This window comes from Podarcis bocagei (genome assembly GCF_964188305.1).
Source record: "Podarcis bocagei genome assembly, chromosome: 10".
Classification (NCBI taxonomy): domain Eukaryota; kingdom Metazoa; phylum Chordata; class Lepidosauria; order Squamata; family Lacertidae; genus Podarcis; species Podarcis bocagei.
Window position 1 is genome coordinate 20,865,652 of NC_138135.1, and position 22,714 is coordinate 20,888,365.

The window sequence follows — 22,714 nt, forward strand, 5'->3', positions numbered from 1 at the left end:
GTTCTCCATTACTGCGAGTAGTGGACATTTGGGTCCAGAGCTGACAGGTCTTAGCCATGGCAACTGTCTTCATTTCTTAAGTATATGCTGGAGATCAGAGATCATGGGAGTTGTTCCAACTGAGGTTTGAGCTCTGTCCCAAGCATGCAGATTTGCCAGGACACCTCTTATGAGTGCAGAAAAGTTGTCCAAAGGAACTTCTGAATCACATTTTTGGTCTCTCTCTTTCTAGGATTTATTGCATTACAGATATTGATCCAGATCACAGGAAGCTGAGTCAGTTAGAGGCCGTGATCCGTTTTCTCACAGGAGAAGAAGCTGACCTGGAATGTGAGTTCTGAAATATTACTCCTGGAATACATCCTAACGAGAAACCTTATTATGATTAGGGATGGGAGAATCTGCCAATTTCGGTTTCTCTCAGTTTCTCGTTTTTCCTCTCTTAAGTTCAGGTCTCCAGATTTGCATTTTTAAAAAAAGTCCTCATGAAGATTCATCAACACTCTAATGGAACACATTTTTGTATGCAATTTTGCCTTGGTATACACTTTTACAAAGCAAGTTTCCATAATATGATGCATTTTTGTATATTATTTTTACTAATAAGTGCATTTTTATGCACACTACAGTATATGGCTACAGTATTTGTGGCTGGACAAATGCACTGCAACATTTGCAAAAGTGTGAATTTCAAAGGATGGTTCATGTATTATTTCAGAATGCGTTGATTAGGTAGGTTTGCCTTTAAATGCAAAATGAAATTAATTTCTCCACCATCCCTACGTATGATAGCAAGTTACTTCATCTGTGTGTGACATTGTCGCTATTCAAGAGAGGTCAGATCCCATAATTGCAGAAGTGGAGTACAAAAGCATTAAGCATGAATGAAGCACTGGGGCAGTCAAGATGTTTAACCTGTGTGCCACATTCAAAATCCTTGTATGATGGAGAGCCACAGTCCTGCGACGTCTTCTTCCACATTCCCCCCTTTTCTGTCTCACCTGAGGATTCCTGCTGTCCAGGGTACAACATGCTGTGAGGTCTATGTGCCCCCACTGTATGCTGACGATGTAATCAGCATGGCACCACTGCCTACTCATAATTAATTCTGACCCTGCCTTGGTTTTCAAATTAACTGCAAATTGGAACTGGCAGGTTCAGCCCATGCCTAGGCAGATGGTGACATCCACCTCTTCTCATTAATCTCCCAGCTTTGTTCGGTTAGTCAGAGGCATGCTGCTCACTGAAAATGAAAGTTGAGCTTTCGGCTATCATGGCTTTGATTGCTAGCAACTATTAATGTATCTGTCTCTCTTTATGTATTAACTTAACCTTTGTCTCCCACTGTCACATCTGCCTTCTTCATAGGAACATAGGAAGCTGCCTCATACTGAGTCAGACCAATGGTCCATCTAACTCAGTACTGTGTGTGCTCACTGGCAGTGGGTTTCCAGGGTCTCAGGTAGACCTACTTGGAGATGCCAGGGATTGAACCCAGAACCCTCTGTATGGAAGACAGAACCTGTACCACTAAGTTATGATTTCTTCATCTAGCTTCAACCTATCAGCCCAGTAGCCTGCCTTTTCTAGGCAAGGGTGTTCTGGAGAGCAAACCTCTCTCCAGAGGCTTGAATGAAGGACTTGAGAGGTAAATATGCCTCATTAACAAGAAGAAAGTTACTCTGGGTTAAGCCACCTGTTTGTTTGAGCCAGACAGGGACACTTTAGAAGGTGTGGAATTCTAAATTAGAATTATAAAGCCAAATCTATCAAATTTATACTTTCTTAATCAATATGCTAACAGAATCTTGCGGTTTTTAAACATGCATATATTGGGAGAAAGTGTGCATTAAAAATGAATATATTAGTGAAAATAAAATATAAAATGCATTATATTAGTGGAGATTGTTTGCAAAAATGTCCATGTTAATCAAAACTGCATATAAAAATGTGTTTTAAGGAGAATTTTTCATTAAAATGATGGTGAATTTTCATGATGATTGTAAAAATTGCTGCAAAATGTGAAGAGCTAAATAAGTCTCTTTTAGCTGTACTGCATTACTTTTTCGTATTTGAATTATTTTTATTTTATTGTATTGTTTTGTGTGACTTACTTTGTGTGACTGAAAAAGATTTTAAAAAGAAAGAGGTAACTAAACTTAAGACTAGAAAATTGAGAAATTGAAAGAACTGAGCGTTAGCACTCTTGCTGAGAGGTGAAGACACTCTGCAACTTGCTGCTCTCCTCAGGAAAAAAACTTGCATTTTAGCAGTATCTAGAGACTGCAGGTTTAAAAAATATAGATTCTTAAATCAAAAGTTTAATTAAGGCTGATGGTCAAAACATATTTATCTGGATGCAGATCTTCATAAAGAAATCAGTGCTCCTTCTTAGCAAATTTGTTTAGGGTACCAACATTAATATGAAAAAAGAGATTTTTCTATTTGGGAAATGTTAATATATGAGATAGTTTGCGGGTGCTTTGTACAAAAATGGTGAATAAATATAGATTCGTAGATCCTAGCATAAAATTAGGAAAAGACCATGCATGCAAACCATGCATTAGGGTTGATAAATGTACACACAAATAACAAAATAAGGTATTCAAAGCGTCATAAAACCTTACTTAGTATTTGCACTTGGTCTTTCTCCTTTCTCTCTCTTCATTCTCATGCCCAGGCGATGAAGAATTAGTTCAAGAGGTGCTGTTTGATGCTGTAGTAACAGCACCCATGGAAGCCTACTGGACAACATTAGCACTCAACCTGTCTGAGTAAGTGCATGCTTCATAATTTAAGGCAGGTTTTGCCACATCTAAACATGTTCTTGCTGAATCCAGGCTAGACTACTTTAATGTGCTCTATGTGGGACCTGTTGTTGTTGTTGTTGTTGTTGTTGTTGTTGTTGTTGTTGTTATTATTATTATTATTATTATTATTATTATTATTATTATTATTATTATTATTATTTTATACCCCACCTATCTGACTGTGTTGCCCCAGCCACCCTGAGCAGTTTCCAGCATAATAAAAGCACAGCAAAACATCAAACATTAAAAACTTCCTGATACAGGGCTGCCTTCAGATGTCTTCAGAAAATTATGTAGTTATTTATCTGTTTGACATTTGATGGGAGGACATTCCACAGGGCGGGTGCCGCAACTGAGAAGGCCCTCTGCCTGGTTCTCTGTAACTTCACTTCTTGCAGTGAGGAAACTGCCAGCAGGCCTTTGGGGCTGGACCTCAGTGAACAGGCTGAATGATGGGGGTGGAGAGTTAGCTTTTCCTCATAGGGAATGATTTCTTACAGAAAGAAAATATGAAGGCTGCAGTTCCGTAGGCCAAGAATAGAATCCCATCACCCTCTGTAACACTGGAAAGTGGTGATGGTGGTGACATGTGTGCGGTTATCGCATAGGAACATTGGAAACTGCCTTCTGCTGAGTCAGATGAGTCCATCCAGCACAGTATTGTCTGCACTAACTGGCAGCTACTCTCCAGGCCTTCAGAGAACAGCCTTTCCCAGCTCTTCCTGGAGATGGTGGGAACTGAAACTAGGGTCTTTTGTATGCAAAGCTTGTATTCTATGCCCCACTAACCTCAGGTTGTTTGGTGCAAAGGATATTGAACTGGTTCTGCAGAAACCTAATGCTATATTTCTTTGTCTCTCTCTTTCTGTGCAACAACATCCAACAGGGAGGCTGAAGGAGGGGTGGATATGGCCTTTATGGGAACTCGGGCTGGTCTTATGAGGAGTGCCCTCTATGTTGGAACTGAGAAACTTTCTAACAGGTGAGTCCTTCGGATGCATATCTCGGAGACATTCCTCCTCCATTGCCCCTCAGTGTAGCTTAGGGTGACTGAAATCAGAATGAATGTGCATGGAGTGATCATTCAGCAAATGCACAGGAAGTATAATAACCATTCCTTTCCTCTCAACAACTCCTCCTGTCATTGTCAAACCCTTCTACTTAATCTTTTGCAAATATTGAACTCCAAAGGATATCAATTTATAAACTGATAAAAGTTTCCTTATATTGACTTACCACATGGCTTTTGGGGTTGATTTCAGGATGCATAAAACCAGCAAACATGATGTACATTGATCTAGAGAGTCTAGCAGCAGATGGTTGCGGTCTCCCTGGAAAAATCAGGAGCCAACCTAAAACCCAGTCACTACTTTGCTGCGAGTTTGTTGGTTTTACTTATTACAAAACCAGTCTCAGGAACCCTTGCCTTCCCCTTCAGACTAATCTGAGATCACTTTGGGAATGTGTAAACGTCCCCAAAGGCTCAGGCTTCATTTTGATTCAGGGCTGACTATTGCTTGGCCCCAGAGCCTGGTTCAAACATTAGGACTCCTTCTCATCCCCCTCTGCAGTGCACAGGAAATTGTGTGGGCTGACAAACACGCTTGTCTTGATCTAACCAATGGTTGGGCTTTCACATGAGTATCCCTACCTAGGGCTACGCTATATGTTCTTTTTATTGCATATTCATGTTTATTTGTGCTCATGTTGCTATCAGTGCAGTCATACACAATTCCACTTTTAATACTGTTTGAAGTTTCAACTGTTTTGGGGCGGTCAATACTGCTTCATTCCCAGTCAGTGCATATCCTGTAACCTCCTGCTGAAACCTCATAACTTTTCAAACCACAAATGTTCTGGGGAGTTTTTGTCCCACTTTTGTTGTGCTATAGCCCCTCAATTAAAAGAACGCATAATAAATCCAGCACTAATGCACTATTGTTGCAGAATACACCCACAATAAAACACCAGACGGGTGGGTTCCCCTAATGCGAGGAATGAGAACAAATGAGAGCCACACTTGTGGCTCCTCCCTCAATCCAAAGCCATAGCCATTTCAGAGCGCCAGGATGAGTCTACCTCTGTTCAGAGCAGCACTTTATATGTTAATCTTTGCTCTACACAGCTTCATACCTTCTGTCATCTCACAGACAAAAATAAAGACACTCTGTATATGTGTAACATCCCGCTTTGCTCTCCAAAAGTCAGTGCTTGAAGGCCTTTTCACATTGTTGAAGGTGGTCCTCCAACTTCTGTCTTTATTTAGTCTGCAGTAGCAGATATATGTGTGGGTGTGGGAGATATACTTGCCTGTTGTTGTTATATTTCTATCCTACTATCCCAGGCAGCATAAGAGGTTGCTCCCTTATTTACCCTAGAAATAACCCTGTAAAGTTAGCTGTGAAGTGTAAACCCCTGTGAAGGGAGATGCACTGATAGTCTGGTGTACTGTGTCCAGTTTGGTAGATGGTCAGGCCGATAGTTCGGTGTACTGTGTCCTGTTTAGCCCGGAGAGTGGAAGAATTAGGGGAGACAGGATAGATACTCTCTTCAAATATCTGAAGGACTGTCACGTGGAAGATGGAGCAGGCTTGTTCTCCGTTGCTTTGGAGGGCAGGACTAGAACTAATAGGTAGATGCTGGAAATTGCAGGGAAGCAAGATAAACCTGTATATGACTTTGGAACAAATTGTGTCATGTAGCGGTGGACCGTCCTTCACTGGGGGTGTTCAAGCAGAGGTTGACTGGCCATCTGTCAGTGTCTCTGTACTTGCATCAGGGCTGGCCTAAGACATTTTGGCACCTGAGAGGAACCTCAAAATGGCACACACACCTTGGCCAGCGAAAATGGGGTGAGTGAAGATCTATACCAGAAACAAGGGGGGGAAGTAAATCAATATTAGCAGACTTTTGAAGTGGGAATCAAAGGCAGTCGTGGGAGGAAAAGGGGTCTGCTCTGAATTATACTGGGTGGGTGCATAACCCAGAAGACACAGAGGACATCCCCCAACGTTTCCTTCCTAGGGGTGAGAGGAGACCAGCAGAGCCTCCTATTCGCTGAGAGGCCACTGTAGAGGTGGCGTGGGAGTGCTGCTGAGGAGGCATCAGATCTGGCCTCCCAGGATTGTGCTGCAGCTATTGTTGCTACTGCTGCTGCAGCGGCAGGTGATGTATTCCTTGGAGATCCCTGTGGATCCTGCTGCCTGAGGTTGTTGCCTTATAGGTGGCTGGCTGTGACTTGCATCTTCCATTTCAGAACCTGCACAGAGCAGGGGTTTGGGCTACATGGCCTCCAAGATCCCAGCTAACACTATTACAATATGGTGACTGGTTCAGGGCTACCCATTTCATAGTTTCATAGCTGGAGAGGGATCTGAACCTGGATTTTCCTTCTCCTACAATGTATCCTGCTTAACAATTCAAAAATACAGTTGTCATCGACACCCTGTAGTTTACAAGACACATTGCTGTCTGTGCTCATTTACATGCAGTCGTGGTTAGAGTCAAGATGCCTCTGTCCCCACATCTAGATACACTGGGAAAGAAGCAAACGCTTGAAGAATTGCAATGCTGCCCGCTAACAATACTTTTAAAGGCCACTCTGAAAGGCAACACAGGGCAAACAAGGGCAGTGATTTGGCAGCAGAAAATAGGTATTATACCTGGTGAATAAGGACCACGGGAGCACTTGAATCAGAACAAGGGAAACTGAGTCTTTGTGTCCAAGAGCATGTCTTCTAGGCATGCTTTATTTTCAGCATCAGTCTTCCCCCCCCCCCTTTGCCAAAGGCCACAAGGAAATAATTGGCAACCTGTTGGTTCAAATCGCCAGCCTTGTTCCCTTAGTGAAAGGATGCACAGTGTAGCCTCTCAGTGTGTTCTTGCTACATCCATTGTCTGGAGTAACACTACCTTCCTGAGCTAACATGTGACACCTGCTGCTGCTATGATACTCTCATAACCAGATCCCTTCCACTTGCTTGTGGCAATATCTGTTAGTACATGCATGGTGCAGTTGTTAGTAACCGGATGCCTCGGGTAACAGATATTGCTACAGGTGACCAGACATCCTGGCTGGGATAGGAGGTGTCCCTCTTTGCAGTGCCTTTACTCTTCTAAATTTATGCACGTGGAATTTAGTGGCCTTGCTCAATATCCTGATACGATTTTTAAAAAAATCAGAAGAAAGAACCTGCTCAGGAGGCACATATGTGGCAGCAGTGCACATCTCTATGAGCAAAAATTACAACACTTGGGACTTTTTAGTTTAGAGAAAAGGCGAGTAAGAGGCAACATGATAGAAGCATATAAAATTATGCATGTTTCAGAGAAAGTGAACAATTTTTCTCCCTCTCATAACACTAGAACTCAAAGCCATCCAATGAAGCTAAATGTGGGAAGACACAGCACATTGTTAACCTATAGAATTCAATCCCACTGGAGGTGGGCAGTGATGGCCAGCAACATGGATGGCTTGAAATGAGGGTTAGACTTTATTTAGACATATTCATGGAGGATAAGGCTATAAAGGCAATTAGCCAGGATAGCTCTGCTCTGCCTGCATGGTCTGTGGCAGTATGCTTCTGAAAACCAATTCCTGGAACCCACAGGAGGAAAGTGCTGTAACACTAAGGTCCTGCTTCTAGGCATCTGTTAGGCCACTATGAGAGCAGGAAGCTGGTCTAGATGGGCTATTGGTCTGATCTAGCAGGGTGATTAATTATCTCTAGGGCATGTATATGTGTAGATGAATGGAACCTGAATAAGCAGTGTGCTTGCCACTCAGAATGCAACTGCATGGAGAGTACTCCATTGTGGCAATCAGTTTGCATTTACCTATTTGCCAGGTGGATACAAGGAGTTTCCACTGCTCCCATTTCAATGGCTTGCTTTTGGGCAATGGTTACCAATGGTGCGGCGAAAAATCTACACATCTACACTGCAAGAATTTACAAACGTCTTGTACAGTGGAGCATGCTCCGCAAAGCAGCACTTGATGCAACCTCCACACTTTGGTTTTGTCTCTGTGTGTCAGGCTTAACTCCAATTCAGCCCTGTTGAACTGAAAAACAACTAATCATCTTTTCTGCATTCTTACCCTTTACACATTGCACGTGAACAACCCGACTGTTTTGGTGCGGACAACAGCTCCATCTGGTGGGGCAAAAGTATTACAATCTGGACTTTCAGCCCAAGGGGCTTAGATTCTAGTAGACTGAGGTCTAGTACCACATGAGATATATGCAGTGGTTGGTTTTATTTTATTTTATTTTTGCTAGGTTTACCATTTTCCAAAAAAGCTTTACTTTTAGTCTAATCCGCTTGCTTGGGCTGTTGCTGGATGGGCACAATCTAAATGCAGAAATAAGAATTACTGCACCAGCAGTAGGCAGAGAACAACGGACCACATCTATTAATGTGGAAACTCATGTGCATCCCATGTGTTTCCTATATGCAGCAGACTCTAGCCAAATTTCAGCCAGCCCTGCACCACATTGCATCCCAGTGTGTACAACTGCCTACATGCTGGTTTGGTTTTTTGGATTAGGGAAATTTGCTGTGTTGATGGTCCTCAGACAGAAATAGCTATCATTCTGCAAAATTCTGGATAATCCCACTCAGTGGTTTCATGTAGAAGTGAACCTTGAAGCTTGGTGAACTCTGCACTAAAGGCTGCACGAGACCAAACAATATTCCCCCAACACCACCCTCTGAAAATAATCATCCAAGTAGGACTGGAACCATCGCAAGTAGAGCTGCCCACTCTGAACTCAGTCAGCTTCTCCAGAAGAATACCATGGTCTGTGGTATCAAAAGCCTCTGAGAATTCAAAGAGAATTAACGGGGACACACTCTCCCTGTCTCTCCCCACAGAGGTCATGCAGGTCATTCAAGAGAGCCTGGTTCTGTCCTGCAGCCACTCAAGGACCTTGCCCAAGAAGAGGAAATTACTGCCTGGTAGTAATTACTTAGGTTTTTTGAATCCAGGAAGGGTTTCCTAAGACCTACCACTGCTTCCTTTTAGCAGGCAGGGACCACTCTCTCAATGAGGCAGTAATCACCTCCCTAGCCCAGCCAATTGTCCCTTCCTGTTACTTTTTATTCTCCATGAGGGGCAAGAATATAGGTGGTGTCCCACACCAAGCCAAGCACTTTGTCCACAGCCTTATTAACTCAAACAACACAGGACTGGACAGTGTTTTGGACTCCTCTTGGGACTCATCTAATAGTCGAGTCAAGGGCCCAGCAGATATAAGCAATCTTATCTTTAAAATACGTTGCACACAAGTCACAGGGAGGCACTCTTGATACTACCACCTCCTTTGGGCCAAAGTTTAATGTGCCCCACACTACCTAGTAAGGTATTTGCTAATGTGATGCTTAATAAGGATCCATTGTATAATCTGATCCCGCATGGAAAAGCAGAGTAAGTATTACAGAATCATTAATGTCTGATTTCTGTTCGTTCTGGAAACAGGTAACACTCAAAGAAATATCAGGTGCTTGGTACTGTGAATTGCAAGACTGAAACTATTAGTTTTGTCCTATTAAGCATGTTCTTCTTCTAAGGCTCCCAAGTTGATGCAATAATCAATGTACTTGTCAAGCCTGAGTTAATTGCACCATCTGAAACTAAGATGATGTTCCATGTAGGCCATCCAATCTTGTGGTGTGTGTGTGTGTGTGTGTGTGTGTGTGTGTGTGTGTGTGTGTACTCCTAAAAGGCCTGGGATCAGAGTATCAGATCAAAACTCAGTAATAGAACACACACTTTGCATTCAGAAGGTCCCAGGTTTATTCTTTGGCATCGCCACTTTTTTTTTTAAAGGATCTGGCAACAGGCGATGAGAAAGACCTCTTCCATGAAATACTGTTTCCTGATTACAGCTGAAGCCCTTCTCAGGGTTCCCTACTTTCAGAAGCTAGGTGGGTTGGCTGTCAGAGACAGGACCTTTTCCATTGTGTCCTAAATATGGAATGCCGTCCTCAAATATACATGCTTAGCATTCAAGTCATTATCTTTTCAAGGGCTTACAAACATACAAATCACTGTCAGTATTTTGTAAGAGAGGTTTAAGTGCATACTGGAGATTTAGGTTTCTGCAATTAAAGTGCTCTGATGCAATGGTGCAACAAATCTACTTTTTAATAAAATTACCGGTACTTTTTTGCAATGAGGAAAATGCACTGAAGTGTGTGGGATAAATGAAATATTCCATATATTTCCATTAATATAGGGAATGGAGACAAATCAGAATGAATTCAAAATGAATGCTAATTGTCATGTGACCTCCTCATAACAAATGCTCAATAAAGACTGGACATAGTTTAACCTTTGTGTAAGCTTTGTGCAAGCAAATCAGGATGAATGCTCAATAAAGAGGTCATCTGGAGTAACCCTCAGACAGCCGGGGGTACAGATAATTGGAACTTCAATGCATATAATAAACATTAGTATCCTGGATACCCAACAGCTTTTGCAACTCAGTATTTGATAAAACAGTTTCTGCTATATGTTCACATATCAGCATTTTACTGAAGCAAAATGTTTTGGACATTTTGTTCCGATCTCCTTTCTTGATTGCTTTGTGTGCTTTTAAAATAGCAGAGGGCTCTTTATGGGGAAAATGTGGAAATAAACCTTTTTACACAGCCAAAGACCTGCCGGAGAGCTTAACGTGTCCCTCTCTAAATCTCCCCAGGTAGGCACAATTTATATGTCCTAAAGTGTTTGCATAGTGTAGCTGTGAGCTGTAAAAGAATAGCTCTGTCCCTCTCTGCAGTGGTTCTGTAATGGGTGATAAAGTCACACTTGTACCAGTGTACAGTATACAGTTTGTTTGGTGTGTGTTTTTTAAAAAAAATGCTTCAGGGTCCTTTAAAGCAAGACATGACATACATCGTTGATGTGGTTTGTTTCACCCTGTAGCTGCTGCTTTTATAGTTGCGGTGGCTCATTAGGCATGCTGTTTCTGGGGGTGGAAGGGGAGGCAGTGTGGTGAAAACAGTAACAGAAGATGAATAGGAGCTAGTGTAGCATAAAAGGCTAGCAGGGCAATCCTATGCATGTTTACCCAGAAATAACCACATGTTGTTTAAGGGAGGCTTATTCCCAGGTAACTGTGGATAGGGCAAATGCATTAGGAACATAGGAATCTGCCTTATACAAAGTCAGATGATTGGTCCATCTAGCTCAGTACTGACTACACTGACTGGTAGGGTTTCCAGTCGGGACATTCCCACATCTACCTGGAGATGCCAGGGATTGAACCTGGGACCTTGTGCTTGCAGAGCTGATACTCTCTACCACTGAGCTGGGTCCATTATCCTTAAAAGACAAAACCGTGAAAGTGGAAATCACTGTTTCAGTTCATCATCTGCAATATCACACCTCATGTTAGTCGAATGGACCCAAGGAACAGCTAAAGGGAGAGGACAGCAATGGGCCTCTTACCATATGTAAAGGTTTGTAGGGAAGTGGCTCCACTGAACAGAGTCGTCAGCTAACCTTATGAATTAGAGCCCATATGTAGGATATTTTAAAAACAATTTGAGGATTAAAAGAGGTGGGAAGATCAGCCGACAGAATAAGAAAAATGGAAGCATGCAGGATGTTTGAGTGGACAGAACAGAGGAAAATATAATAAGGGTTCCCCTATATCCCTGTGATTATGGTCAGTAGGATATACAGCACTGGGTAGAGGGCAAGTCATATGTGAAGAAGAGGATATGGATGTTTGCAGGCCAAGCCATCTGACCAGGTGGTGCTGTTACTTAATGCCAAGTTGGTACATAATAAGACTATGTTCATTCATGGTTTGATCAAGGATGAGGGAGCCAACTGGGCATGTATTGCTGAGACTTGGGTGAATAAACTGGGTGTAGTTCTTCTGACCCTGTTGTGCCCATTGCAGCACAGCCAAAATTATATTCCAGTTAGTGAGTTTGGAAGGCATATACTGTCTCATTGGGGATCTTCGTTTGAAAGGTGCTAGTAATTCACCCACTGTTATGTTCTCACATGGCACAAAGCATTGGGGAGACTATTGGTAACCTTATTATACAGGCTGTGCACAAGGCAACCTTGTTTCTCACATTGGTAGTTCAGCATTGAAGCAGATAATAAAATCTGAGGACTACATTGATTTTTTTGAAGGAGGCCAGTGACACTGTGTCCTGGAAGTGTTGAGAGCAACCTTTAACAACACATTTTGCAAAGATATTGACTGAAAGTTGCCATTAAATCTGGCCACTTGCTGAAGTGGGGGTATAGGTTGCTTGTAAACACTGGCAGATGCACTTGGGGTCTCAGTGATCCTAAAGGTTGGATTGGTGAGTTTTGCACAAAATAATAGGAATGGGTGTGTGTGTGGGAGGGGAAAATAGATAGTTTTGCTTTATTTCAAAAACAACAACCCCTCTCCTCCTTCAGGTTTGTAAAGGGTTTTTAAATCTGTAGAATTCTATTGACCTCAATGCAATTTGTGGTAATGTAAAGGGATGTGAGTGATTTGTCTATTATCAATTAAAATGAATGGGCCTAAATTAGACATGTTTTGTAATTTCAATTGCTTGCACAAAATGAAGAGGACAGGTCCTAGGCTAAGCTCACCTGTAGGTATAACAAGTAACTAATAACTTTTAACAGCATTTTGCAGGGTCATTTTGACTCCTGTGTATTGCCTAAAGTGCATGGTTTCTCTGTTTCCTTGGTGATTCCAGTTGTGGGTAGCATTGATTCCAAAAACTGTAAGAGTAAAAACATTTATTTTGTCACTAAATTAAAGGAGGAAGGGCTCTGAAACAGCACATGACAATTCACATTCTGTCTTCCTTCAGTACTTCAGAAGTTTAGTTCACTTTCTTCACTGTTGCCAACGTTTGTTTGACCCCACTTGTCAAAGGAAGGACACACACACACACACACACACACACACACACACACACACACACGGTTGCTGCCCTTGTCTGCATTGCTCACTAACCCCACCTATCCCCTTGCCAACTCTCAACCCCACTCACTCACTTGGACCCTGGGCTTCCTTGGCCCTGTTGTGCATGCATGCAAACAAACAAACAAGCAAGCTGGCAGGTGGGTGGTGGCAGCAGTGACAGGGAGGACATAGGAAGGCCCACTTGTGTCACCTACCTGTCCTCTTGCTTGCTTGCTTGCTCTGCCAGTCTTCTCGCTTGTGCTGCTGGCCTGCTGGTTTTTATCTGGTTAAAAACAGCTGCATTTGTTGCAGTTTAGTGGGCTGTGGAAGATGAGAACTGGATAAAATTTTTAAAAATATGTTCATAATGCTTTGAAAAACATTCTGAAGAACAATAGGCCTTTCAGATGAGAAAAAAAGAGATGCTTGGTTTTCTTCTTCCAGGAAGTTCTTGACCCGTGAAGATAAGGAGAGCATCTTCACCATGGACCACTTCCCACTTTGGTACCGCCGAGCAGCTGAACATCCCCCAGGAAGCTTCATTTATAGCATTCCTTTTGAAGATCCTTCAGGTAACTCTGCGTAATTCATGTGTTGTAATACAATTGAAGCCAAATCAGTCAGTAGGCAGCTTCTTAGCTCAAGTGAATGAGTAGAAAATTAGGATATTTTCAACCATTGCTTTAGCCCACCAGCAGAAAAACAGCAAGCACACACTGGAGGCACAGTCCTTTTGTTTTTGTAACCATTCAAACATCTTTTAATTGGCCATTGTTACCAATGGGATTTACTCCTAGAGCACACAAGGTTGGATCCAAAGTTAATAGTGTATATAAATATTCATTTGTAGCTCTCTTTTTTGTGGTCACCTGGAAGACCTGGAACTTGAAATGTCATTTTAAAATAACTGCTGAGATGGCCATAAAACACAGGAAAGGCCCACAGATCTTTTCCGAAATTTTTATTCCCTCTGTTAATGATGCTAAGGAATGAGTAAAAAAGCCTAAATGGCTTTTTAAAACTTTTCATCGGTGTGTACTGAACCTGTGATGGGTACCACAGTGGTAAGCCCACACCCAGCTCATATATGTTTATCAGAAAACGTACACAGGGCCTACATATATACAATTATATGTCTGTTTGGTCCAATTCATATAACCAGAAAGTTTGAAAAAAAGTGCACTAACTCTATGCAGACCTTCAAAGGAATCTGCATAAATCAAATGCAGGGATACTTCTAGCTGTGAAATTCTGAGTGGTGTGGGAAGCAGCAGGAACAGATACTGACAGAGCAAGGAGTCTCAGGTTCTGAGGAAGGAGTGTGGGACAAGCCAGGGAGTGGTCCAGTCAGTTCTCAGCGGTAGGAGCAGGTTCTGAAGAAGAAGGCCTCAACTGGGTTCAGCAAGGGAAACGTCTTCACAGAGCTATTGCATCAGTAAGTATCATGCCCCACCTCTGCCTGGAGCTCAGAAGGGCCCTTATCCAGAGCATATGTTAGTGCTTACCCCCTACTGAGTAGGACTAAGATGGAGATGGCCTTGGGCTGCCAAAGGGTACTATGCCTCTGGTGATGGTGTTTTGGCAGGTACAGTCGTACCTTGGTTCTTGGACAGAATTTGTTCCAGAAGTCCGTTCGACTTCCAAAACGTAAAACCAAGGTGTGGCTTCCAATTGGCTGCAGTAGCTTCCTGCACTCAAGCGGAAGCCCTGTCAGACGTCTGGCTTCTGAAAAATGTTCGAAAACCCGAACACTTACTTCCAGGTTTTTGGCATTTGGGAGCCAAAACGTACGAGTACCAACGTCTGTCTTTCAGAGTGTGTTGCCTCCTTGTGGTTCCAGTCTTGTCAGGCTTAAGGTGCAGGAGCATAGGTGGCTCCTGACAGGACTGCATAAAGCTGCCCCCCTTTGCTCATTATTTGAATGCCCTCAGGATGCTACTGTCTTGGGGCAATTGAAGGCATCTCAAAGAGAGAGGTAAGAGGGGATAACTTAAAGGCAAAGCTGGAGTTTAGGTATTTGTGAAGGATTTATAGCCTTGTGCAAACAAAGGATGTTGTGTGGACTTGAATAAGGGTGTTTACAAAAGTGAACACCTTTGTTGCTTCCTCATAAGTAGGTCAGGCAGGGCGAGGCCCCACTTGATGTCGCCCACTAACAGATTATGAATAAGGACTGCATGACCCAACCCTCAAACACCCTGCTCCTCCTCCAGCATTGGCCATCTTTTCCTGCCCAAGCCCAACACAAACCTTACCTGGGTGGAAGGACAGGCAACAGTGGCAGAGGTGGTAGCATGGACACTCCAAGCATCCATTTGTCACACAGACAATGGAGTAGAACAGGCATCCCCAAACTCAGCCCTCCAGATGTTTTGGGACTACAACTCCTATCATCCCTAGCTAACAGGGCTAGTGATCAGGGATGATGGGAATTGTAGTCCCAAAACATCTGGAGGGCAGAGTTTGGGGGTGCCTGGACTAGAACTACGCTTCCAGACACCCCTCATGGGCAAATGACAATGTTCACGTCAGTTTCCACCCCACTTCTCCTGTAAAGTTTATGGGTCCAGGGATGGGCAGGGAAGGTGGCGGCAGTGGAGTGCTTTGTGTACATTAATCTGGCATAAGGATTGAGTTCTTTTTGCAGCTCATGCATCTCTAGCACTGTCTTGTTGATGGGAAACTGACTTGTTGCTGCCCCTTAACCTCCATATATTCTAAAGTCCTGCCAGCACAGGGATCTACATTTGTAGGTTTCAACAGTGCAACCTGCAACAAAAACAAGGAAGAGCAGATTGCGCTTAGGATGTTGATGAATGTTCTGTTATATATACTGAGGCCTCAGAGCAGAGAGACCCTTGGAACTCATGAAGGTTGGACACCAAAAAGGTGGGGCCAGTCAGCACTATCCTACCCCCATGAGAACACTTGTATGCATGTCAGACAGGTGGTCAGACCTATTAATCATTGCAATAATTTGAATAGCTGTCAGCATGTTGCAGAGATGAGATGAGGTTATTACTTTGTTTTGATGAGAATGGGGCTTTCATTATTTTGCTCACAAGCTGGGTGGTGTACATTTCATCTCACTTGCTAAATGAAGGCTGTGTTGGTCATCATCGAATCTCACCCTTTTGCCGCAGCGGTGTAGTGATGCAGGATTCGCTCACCATGAAAAATGACATACAGAAGGGTACTTTAAGGCAGCCAAAATTAGCCCAGTGCAAAAGAGCTCTGAGGGAAATTTGTGCCATATGCTTTCATTAATCACACAGCAGGTGTGTCAAAATTACACTAAAGTAATGGAAGGATACAAGGGGGGACTCTCAGCTTTGTGAAGAGGAACTACACATGCCAGTGTATCAATCAGTTACCAATTTGACATGTGTTTGCTCCAAGGTTATACATGGGAAGTTGCCAGTAGAAAGCCTCTCCTCTTCCCTTTCTCCTTCCAGGTCTGGTTATCACTGAATGAAAACACCTGTAGTTGGAGGGGCATATTCATCAGCCAATGCTTTTTCTGACTTCAGGGTTCACTGTTCCAGTGCAAAGTTAAGTTTCAGAAAGTGTTCTCATGGAATCACTTCTGTGGAGGGCGGGGAGGAATAGATGATGTCAATGAACAGCAATGACAACTACCACAAAAGAATGGGGGGAATCTATGTGGTCTGGAAACCACTATGTACTTTTGCTCAACCCTCTTCTGCATTCAGGCACTGTCATCACAATGCACAATGCTTTAGCTGCAAAGCTTTTTTTGGCATTGTAGTGGGAGGGTGGGTGGGTAGAGAAGACAGCAGTTGAGCAAAGAAAACAAGACTGGGAAAAAGAATGTGAACCAGGATGTGAATGTGGTGGTGAGTGGAATGGAGATAAAGAAGCTCAGCCCTTCCCTCCTTCCTTGTTTTCTCCTTTGCGCTTCCTAGATCTGTCAGCTATCCTTTATAGAACTGTAAAGTTCTGCTCTGGAAGCCTTGGGGCAGAAATACTAATAAACAATAGCAGGCTAGACAAAGGTTTGCTTGTTTCCTTGTTTTTTAAATATTATTTCCTGTTGACCCAGCCCAGTTCCTCTCAGGCTCCACCCTTGATCTGTCAGGCTCTTCTAGCCCCTGATCATAATCAGGTTCCACTGATTAGCTGTATTAATGTTGTATAATGGGCATACTAATGTTGCCAGCTTTCACTCAATGTGTTGCAAGTCGTAGCCTGGCTCTTTCGCTAGCATTTCCAGACTGGTAATTTTTAAATCAAACATTTGCCAACTCTCTTTACCCCAGCTATGTTTTAAGAGAAGGAATATATAACCAGAATGGGAGGAGGCACTTGTATTCCCACCACACACTCCATATGATACAAACACCTCCAAAAATTAATGTTCCCTTGTTCTAATGTGTTATTTTGGGTAGCTCTTTTGCAAGGGACCAGGACCTGGAAATGAAGGTTTCCTCATGAACAATGTTTGCACTTGGGCCTCTCTATTTTTCCTTCAACTTCTATGCCTTTTATCTCTGCAGTTTCATCTGTTCCCTTCCCTAAGGGCTTATCCACACTTACCTTTACTCCACTCTTTCCAGGAAGCCTTATTACCTGGCCACCAGAAGCCTTGCTTTGGCTTTTGTGGCTCTTGCGCCTTTAAAGTGGCTAAACTGTGGGCCTCAAGATGTTGTTAGACCACAACTCCCATCATCTCTGACTATTGGTTATGTTGCCTGGGGCTTATGGGAGTTGAAGTCCAACATAGGTTCTTTACCCCCTTGCTTTAGCAGTTGCTGACCTCATGTTTTCTTACTCCCTGACATTCTCAAAGCCTTATAAGATCTCAGGTGATGCCACAGCATAATTAAATCCCCACAGCACCTGGTATCTGTTTTCAGCATTGCTGCTAACTCAAACTTACTTAGTTTTTAGCTTAAACTTTGCCACAGAAAAAGTACTTCAGGGTAACAGCTTTGATTTCCTTGAAATGACAATAAACGACAGAGGCTCTGCTCACATTTTCTGTAGTGGAATTGAGGGACAAACCAGATATATTTATGTGCTTGCTGGTTTCATTATAAAGCAGAGTTGAAGAGCTCATCTTTAATTGCTGAATATAATGGGGAAGGGGAACAAAATCTTCCCCATACTTTGCTACTTGAACACTTTTCATCAGCTGGCTCGCTTCTGAGGTAAGTTAGGACAGGGGTGGGGAACCTCAGACCTGAGGCAGGGCCAAATGCAATCCTTGTGATGCCTCCGTTTGGCTCTTGTTTGAACTAGGCTGCACCTTTCATTGCCCCCTGTCTTTTTGACTGTCTGGAATGTGCCCCTGAATCCTTATAATGTCTCTGGCCTGTCTGGATGGAGGATACAGAAAGGTGTGTGAGTGTGTATTGAAATTAACTTACATTGCAGATATAAAATTTACATTGGTTTCTCCTAGCTCTTTTGCCTCTTACCCTTGCCCACCACTGGCATGTGGCCCTCAGAATGTTGTTCACAAAGGCATGTGGCCCTCAGGCTGAAATAGGTTCCCCACCCTAAGTTACAGTTAGTAAGTAAGGTGGGGTGGGAGATGGGGTTTCACTATGTGCTCCATTTAGTGATACTGACCCTACTTTATACACAAACCAGAAACTGCATGTTTAGTGAACTCATGCAGGTGTGCTTTGACCTTGGGTGACAGATATTTGGGGCTGTCCAAAATCTCACACACTCATTCTTTAGCAGAACTTAAAATCACTGTAGGTATGACTAGTTTCTGGGCCCATTTCATAATATTGACCACAGGATCTCCCAAACCTATACAAAGCACTGTTTTGGAACAATAATTTGTGATGGTGTATATAAAAAACAAACACAAACCAATTTATGCAAATGCCTCCCCAGATGATTTGGAAATAAATGCATACGACACCTTTTAATGTTAATAACTAGATGTAGAAATTAAACCCATGTGGGAGTGGGTTGACGAGAAGCAAGAGGAAGTTGTGGGCAGAAGCGGGTGTGTAGCATATCCAAATTTCACCTCAGTAAACAAATTTGCAGGGCTTTTTATGTTTTTTCAGTTCAATCTGCAGGACATGCTTGAATAGAATTTGCATTAGGATAAAAAAATGTGTATGAACACTAATAATACTAATGCTAATGCTACTAATAATTTATTTCTTATATCCCGCCCATCTGACTGGGTTGCCCCAGCCACTTTGGGTGGCTTCCAACAAAAATACGGGGGGGGGGGGATTAAAAGCTTCCCAAAACAGGGCTGCCTTCAGATGTCACATAGACATCTGTGGACTCCTTCAAACCACTTCAATCTGTTTCCAGACTGTGTGTCAGGGACAAGCTGGTTTTTGAGGTTGCAGGGGAGTACATTTGTCTGCTGCTCCATGTGGTAATGAACATATTAGAATGCATATGCCTGTGGGGAGGAAGAATGTCATGCTATTCTTATTAGATCATTTCCCCTGGAGCTGTAACATGCAAAAGGTAAGGTCAGAAGTTGGAATTAGTGCTGTGTCCAGCAAGTGAACTAAAAGCTCTCATTTCCTTAGGGTTTGTGCTGTATCTACACGTATAACTCTGCAGGAAGTCACGTGGCATTCTGCTGGAGGGTTTTGGTGTCCTTTGTCTGTCCCCAAAACACACAGAAGTGTATGAGTGTGAGAGAGGGGATTTTTGAATGCCACAAGGATAATGGTTGAGGCATATGAATGCTATCCAGAAGGAGAGTCCTTGAATTGAACAAGTGCTCCCTTAGGTCTGTGCAATGCCCTTCCACAAATCAACTTAATTTCAGGGTTGTTGTAGGTTTTTTGTTGTTTGTTTCAATCTGCACAAAGACTTGAGGCTAAAAATGAATGAAGCTGCAAAGTCATGTTCAGGACACGTTGGGCACTGGTGATGGAGCCAAGAATAAAAAGCAAATGACAAGTTCTGGAACTGTGGGGGAAGAGAAAGGAAAACCCTTATGTTGGGGCAGAACATTCTGTAAGGCAATATCCTGTGAAGGAATAAAAACATGTGTTTGTGTGTGATGTGACCAGAAATTCTGACCTTCAGAATGTCCCTGTTAACACAGAAAATGGAACAGTTGTAAAGCACAAAGAAATATAAACAAGTTTGCCTACACTTGATTCACAAACCTAGTTCTCTCAAATAGCGGATGAGGAAGTGAACCTGTTTCATGACTGTAGCACTTCAGACTGCAGGTGGGGCCTGGCATAATTGAATGCATTTCAAGCTAGATGTCAGAGAGAGGAGTTCCATCCAAACTTTTTACCTAATAGTTTTCTATGTGTAGGGAATGTTTATGTACTGAGGTGTGTTCAAGCATGTGAGACACCATGCGAAACAGTACTGTCTATTATTAGGTTGTCCACTCTATCTGTTCTTTGAGAGAACAGGTTCTAATCTACTGTTGTGATTTTGGGGCACAGGGGGTTAGACTTTATGCCTGAGTTCCCTTCTAATTCTTGGATCCAGCAAGGAATGAATTGCTGGAATAGCCAGGCCAGCTTTTTGGCAAGGTGATGGCCCCTTAAGTATGGGCCATTAAGGTAACAAATGAAGTGGCTCTGTGCCAGAGAACAAATGAATGAGCCCCTCTTCTTCACCTGGCAGTTGGTTGGAAGGACAATTGTCAGAGGGGTGTGTGAGAGCTAAGCAATAAGCAGGCTGCAGGCTGAATCCTGTGAAAAAGAGACATGCTTGATTTCTGCTGCAATACAAGGCTGTGGCTATGGGAGAAGCAGTACCTTATTGGGATGTTAATGCTGTAAGCCTCTCCAGTGTAGGCTCAAGTTGTATATATGTGTAAATAAATAATATATCCTAAAGATACCACAGTCTCCACTGACCCTCATTCTGAGGAAACTGAACCCTGGATAAGCATCTGGAACCCCTGCAATCTCACAACGCTCAGGGATTGTGGTGGCATGCAAACAATGCGGTGGTTACCTTCTGGTGTACCAGTACTTAATTGGTGTGGTATTCTTCTTTCGTGATAAAAGTGGCTGTGCAACACCTGTCCCAAATGAGAGACCACAAATTTCTTTAAAATATTGGATTAATCCAAAATTAAATGACCTTTAGGGCTGTCAAAACAGTTCTTTCAGAATTCAACCATCACCCCTTACAGGGCCAGTTAATCCTATCTGCTCTTTTGGTAGGTCACATATATTTCAAATATCAAAAACACCTGACACTCCGTTGATAAACTGAATATTAACTAACATTTTTCTTCCAGGGTGAATTAATCTAACCACTGAATAAATGGACTGAAATCTTGACTAATTAACATTTTGTTAGTGTGACAGGAGAAACTATGGAGCATTTTAAGTTGTCTTACTGGGTTAGCTCATGCATGTAGCCCTGCCAAGGTAATATGTAAATGTGAACAACCTCCAGCTTGCTTGTATTTGCCTGTAGGAAGTAGTGTGAATAAATCAGAACTGCATGCATACCCACATGTATGCCACATGCCACGATTGCAGCAGTCCTTTTTTGTAACTAGGCAAGATATTCACATGGATGGCAGGGCTGCTCATGGGTCATGCATTTCATAGAAATGTACCTGCTACTACCAGAAGTCTACAGGCCTTAACTGCATTTGCTAGGAGCGGCAGCCACTTGAATGAACATTCCATGGTTGTCCCTAGCAACCACTTGGGCCTATAGACATCCCTCTCCGCTAAAGCCTGTGGTATTTATGACTGTGAAATTTCATTAGGAACATAGTTCACACTGTCCATAGTTTCCTACTGAGGATATTTGGGGTCCCATAGCAGGAAATAGGATGAATATATCTAGCGATTCATGATGCCTTTTGCTTATAAACTTCCATAGGCAATTTGACAGTTCACTGTATATAAATGTGGAAACAGATGTTTTAGTTGCTATCACAGAGAATCTTCTCTATGCTACTTTCTGAATGGGAGCACATTCCCAGTTCTTCACATCCTTCTTTAACATGCTGTTTGGAATCTTTATTGGTTTGAAAAATTCAGATATGATTGTAGCTCCCTATTTTTGAAAATTAAGCAACCCTGTTATGCTAATTAAGGGTGATGTGGTCTTGTTATTTCTTGATCAGTAATGCACAGAGCAGCTTCTGAGGATTTTAAGAGACTCAGTTCAGACAAACAGCGGCTGCAGTATTAAAGCTGTATCTTGGCTGTACCATTTCAGATTACAAGGATGTGCAAACATGAATGAATGCTTCCTCATGAAAAACATTTCTACACCTAGATTAATTTTTTTTTTATTGCTGTGGAAAGTGTTTTAATTTGCTGGTTCAGTATTTTTATTGGCTTTTTTCTTGGGAGGGGTCTGATGGCTTTATGGTTGTACTGTCAATATTTTGCCATTTTTATTGTTGCAAGCCACCGTTGCCCGGAAAGTCAGCCTATAAGTATTTTGAGTTAATAAACACACACACATTATGGAGATGTCTCTGTAACATCTTAGACATGTGCAGGGACTTTTTAAACTTTGAAGGAGCAATCTAGATCAAGGGAAGTAATAGTGCCACTGTATTCTGCTCTGGTCAGACCTCACCTGGAGTACTGTGTCCAGTTCAAGAAGGACACTGACAAACTGGAACATGTCCAGAGGAGGGCAACCAAAATGGTCAAAGGCCTGGAAACGATGCCTTATGAGGAACGGCTAAGGGAGCTGGGCATGTTTAGCCTGGAGAGGAGGAGGTTAAGGGGTGATATGATAGCCATGTTCAAATATATAAAAGGATGTCACATAGAGGAGGGAGAAAGGTTGTTTTCTGCTGCTCCAGAGAAGCGGACACGGAGCAATGGATCCAAACTACAAGAAAGAAGATTCCACCTAAACATTAGGAAGAACTTCCTGACAGTAAGAGCTGTTCGACAGTGGAATTTGCTGCCAAGGAGTGTGGTGGAGTCTCCTTCTTTGGAGGTCTTTAAGCAGAGGCTTGACAACCATATGTCAGGAGTGCTCTGATGGTGTTTCCTG

The 22,714-nt window shown here is 42.7% G+C and overlaps 1 protein-coding gene and 1 long non-coding RNA gene across 5 annotated transcripts in view; one reads left to right on the top strand and one right to left on the bottom strand.

Moving 5' to 3' along the window:
* LOC308595877 overlaps positions 1–22,714 on the bottom strand; it is a 97,037-nt gene that overhangs the window by 68,617 nt on the left and 5,706 nt on the right. For 2 of the 4 annotated variants that reach the window (XR_014012163.1, XR_014012164.1), the window contains exons 2-3: positions 12,961–13,066; positions 4,047–4,141 (exon numbers count right to left, since the gene is read on the bottom strand). This is a non-coding gene — a long non-coding RNA (uncharacterized lncRNA). Of the gene's footprint in view, positions 1–242; positions 324–4,046; positions 4,142–11,544; positions 12,559–12,960; positions 13,067–22,714 lie in introns of those variants that run through there. The other 2 variants (XR_014012165.1, XR_014012166.1) reach the window with 2 other exon arrangements.
* CACNA2D4 (calcium voltage-gated channel auxiliary subunit alpha2delta 4) overlaps positions 1–22,714 on the top strand; it is a 177,205-nt gene that overhangs the window by 68,108 nt on the left and 86,383 nt on the right. Inside the window, 4 exon segments of the mRNA XM_081210589.1 lie at positions 233–330; positions 2,681–2,774; positions 3,697–3,792; positions 13,190–13,317. Coding sequence (XP_081066715.1) covers positions 233–330; positions 2,681–2,774; positions 3,697–3,792; positions 13,190–13,317 — 416 coding nt within the window.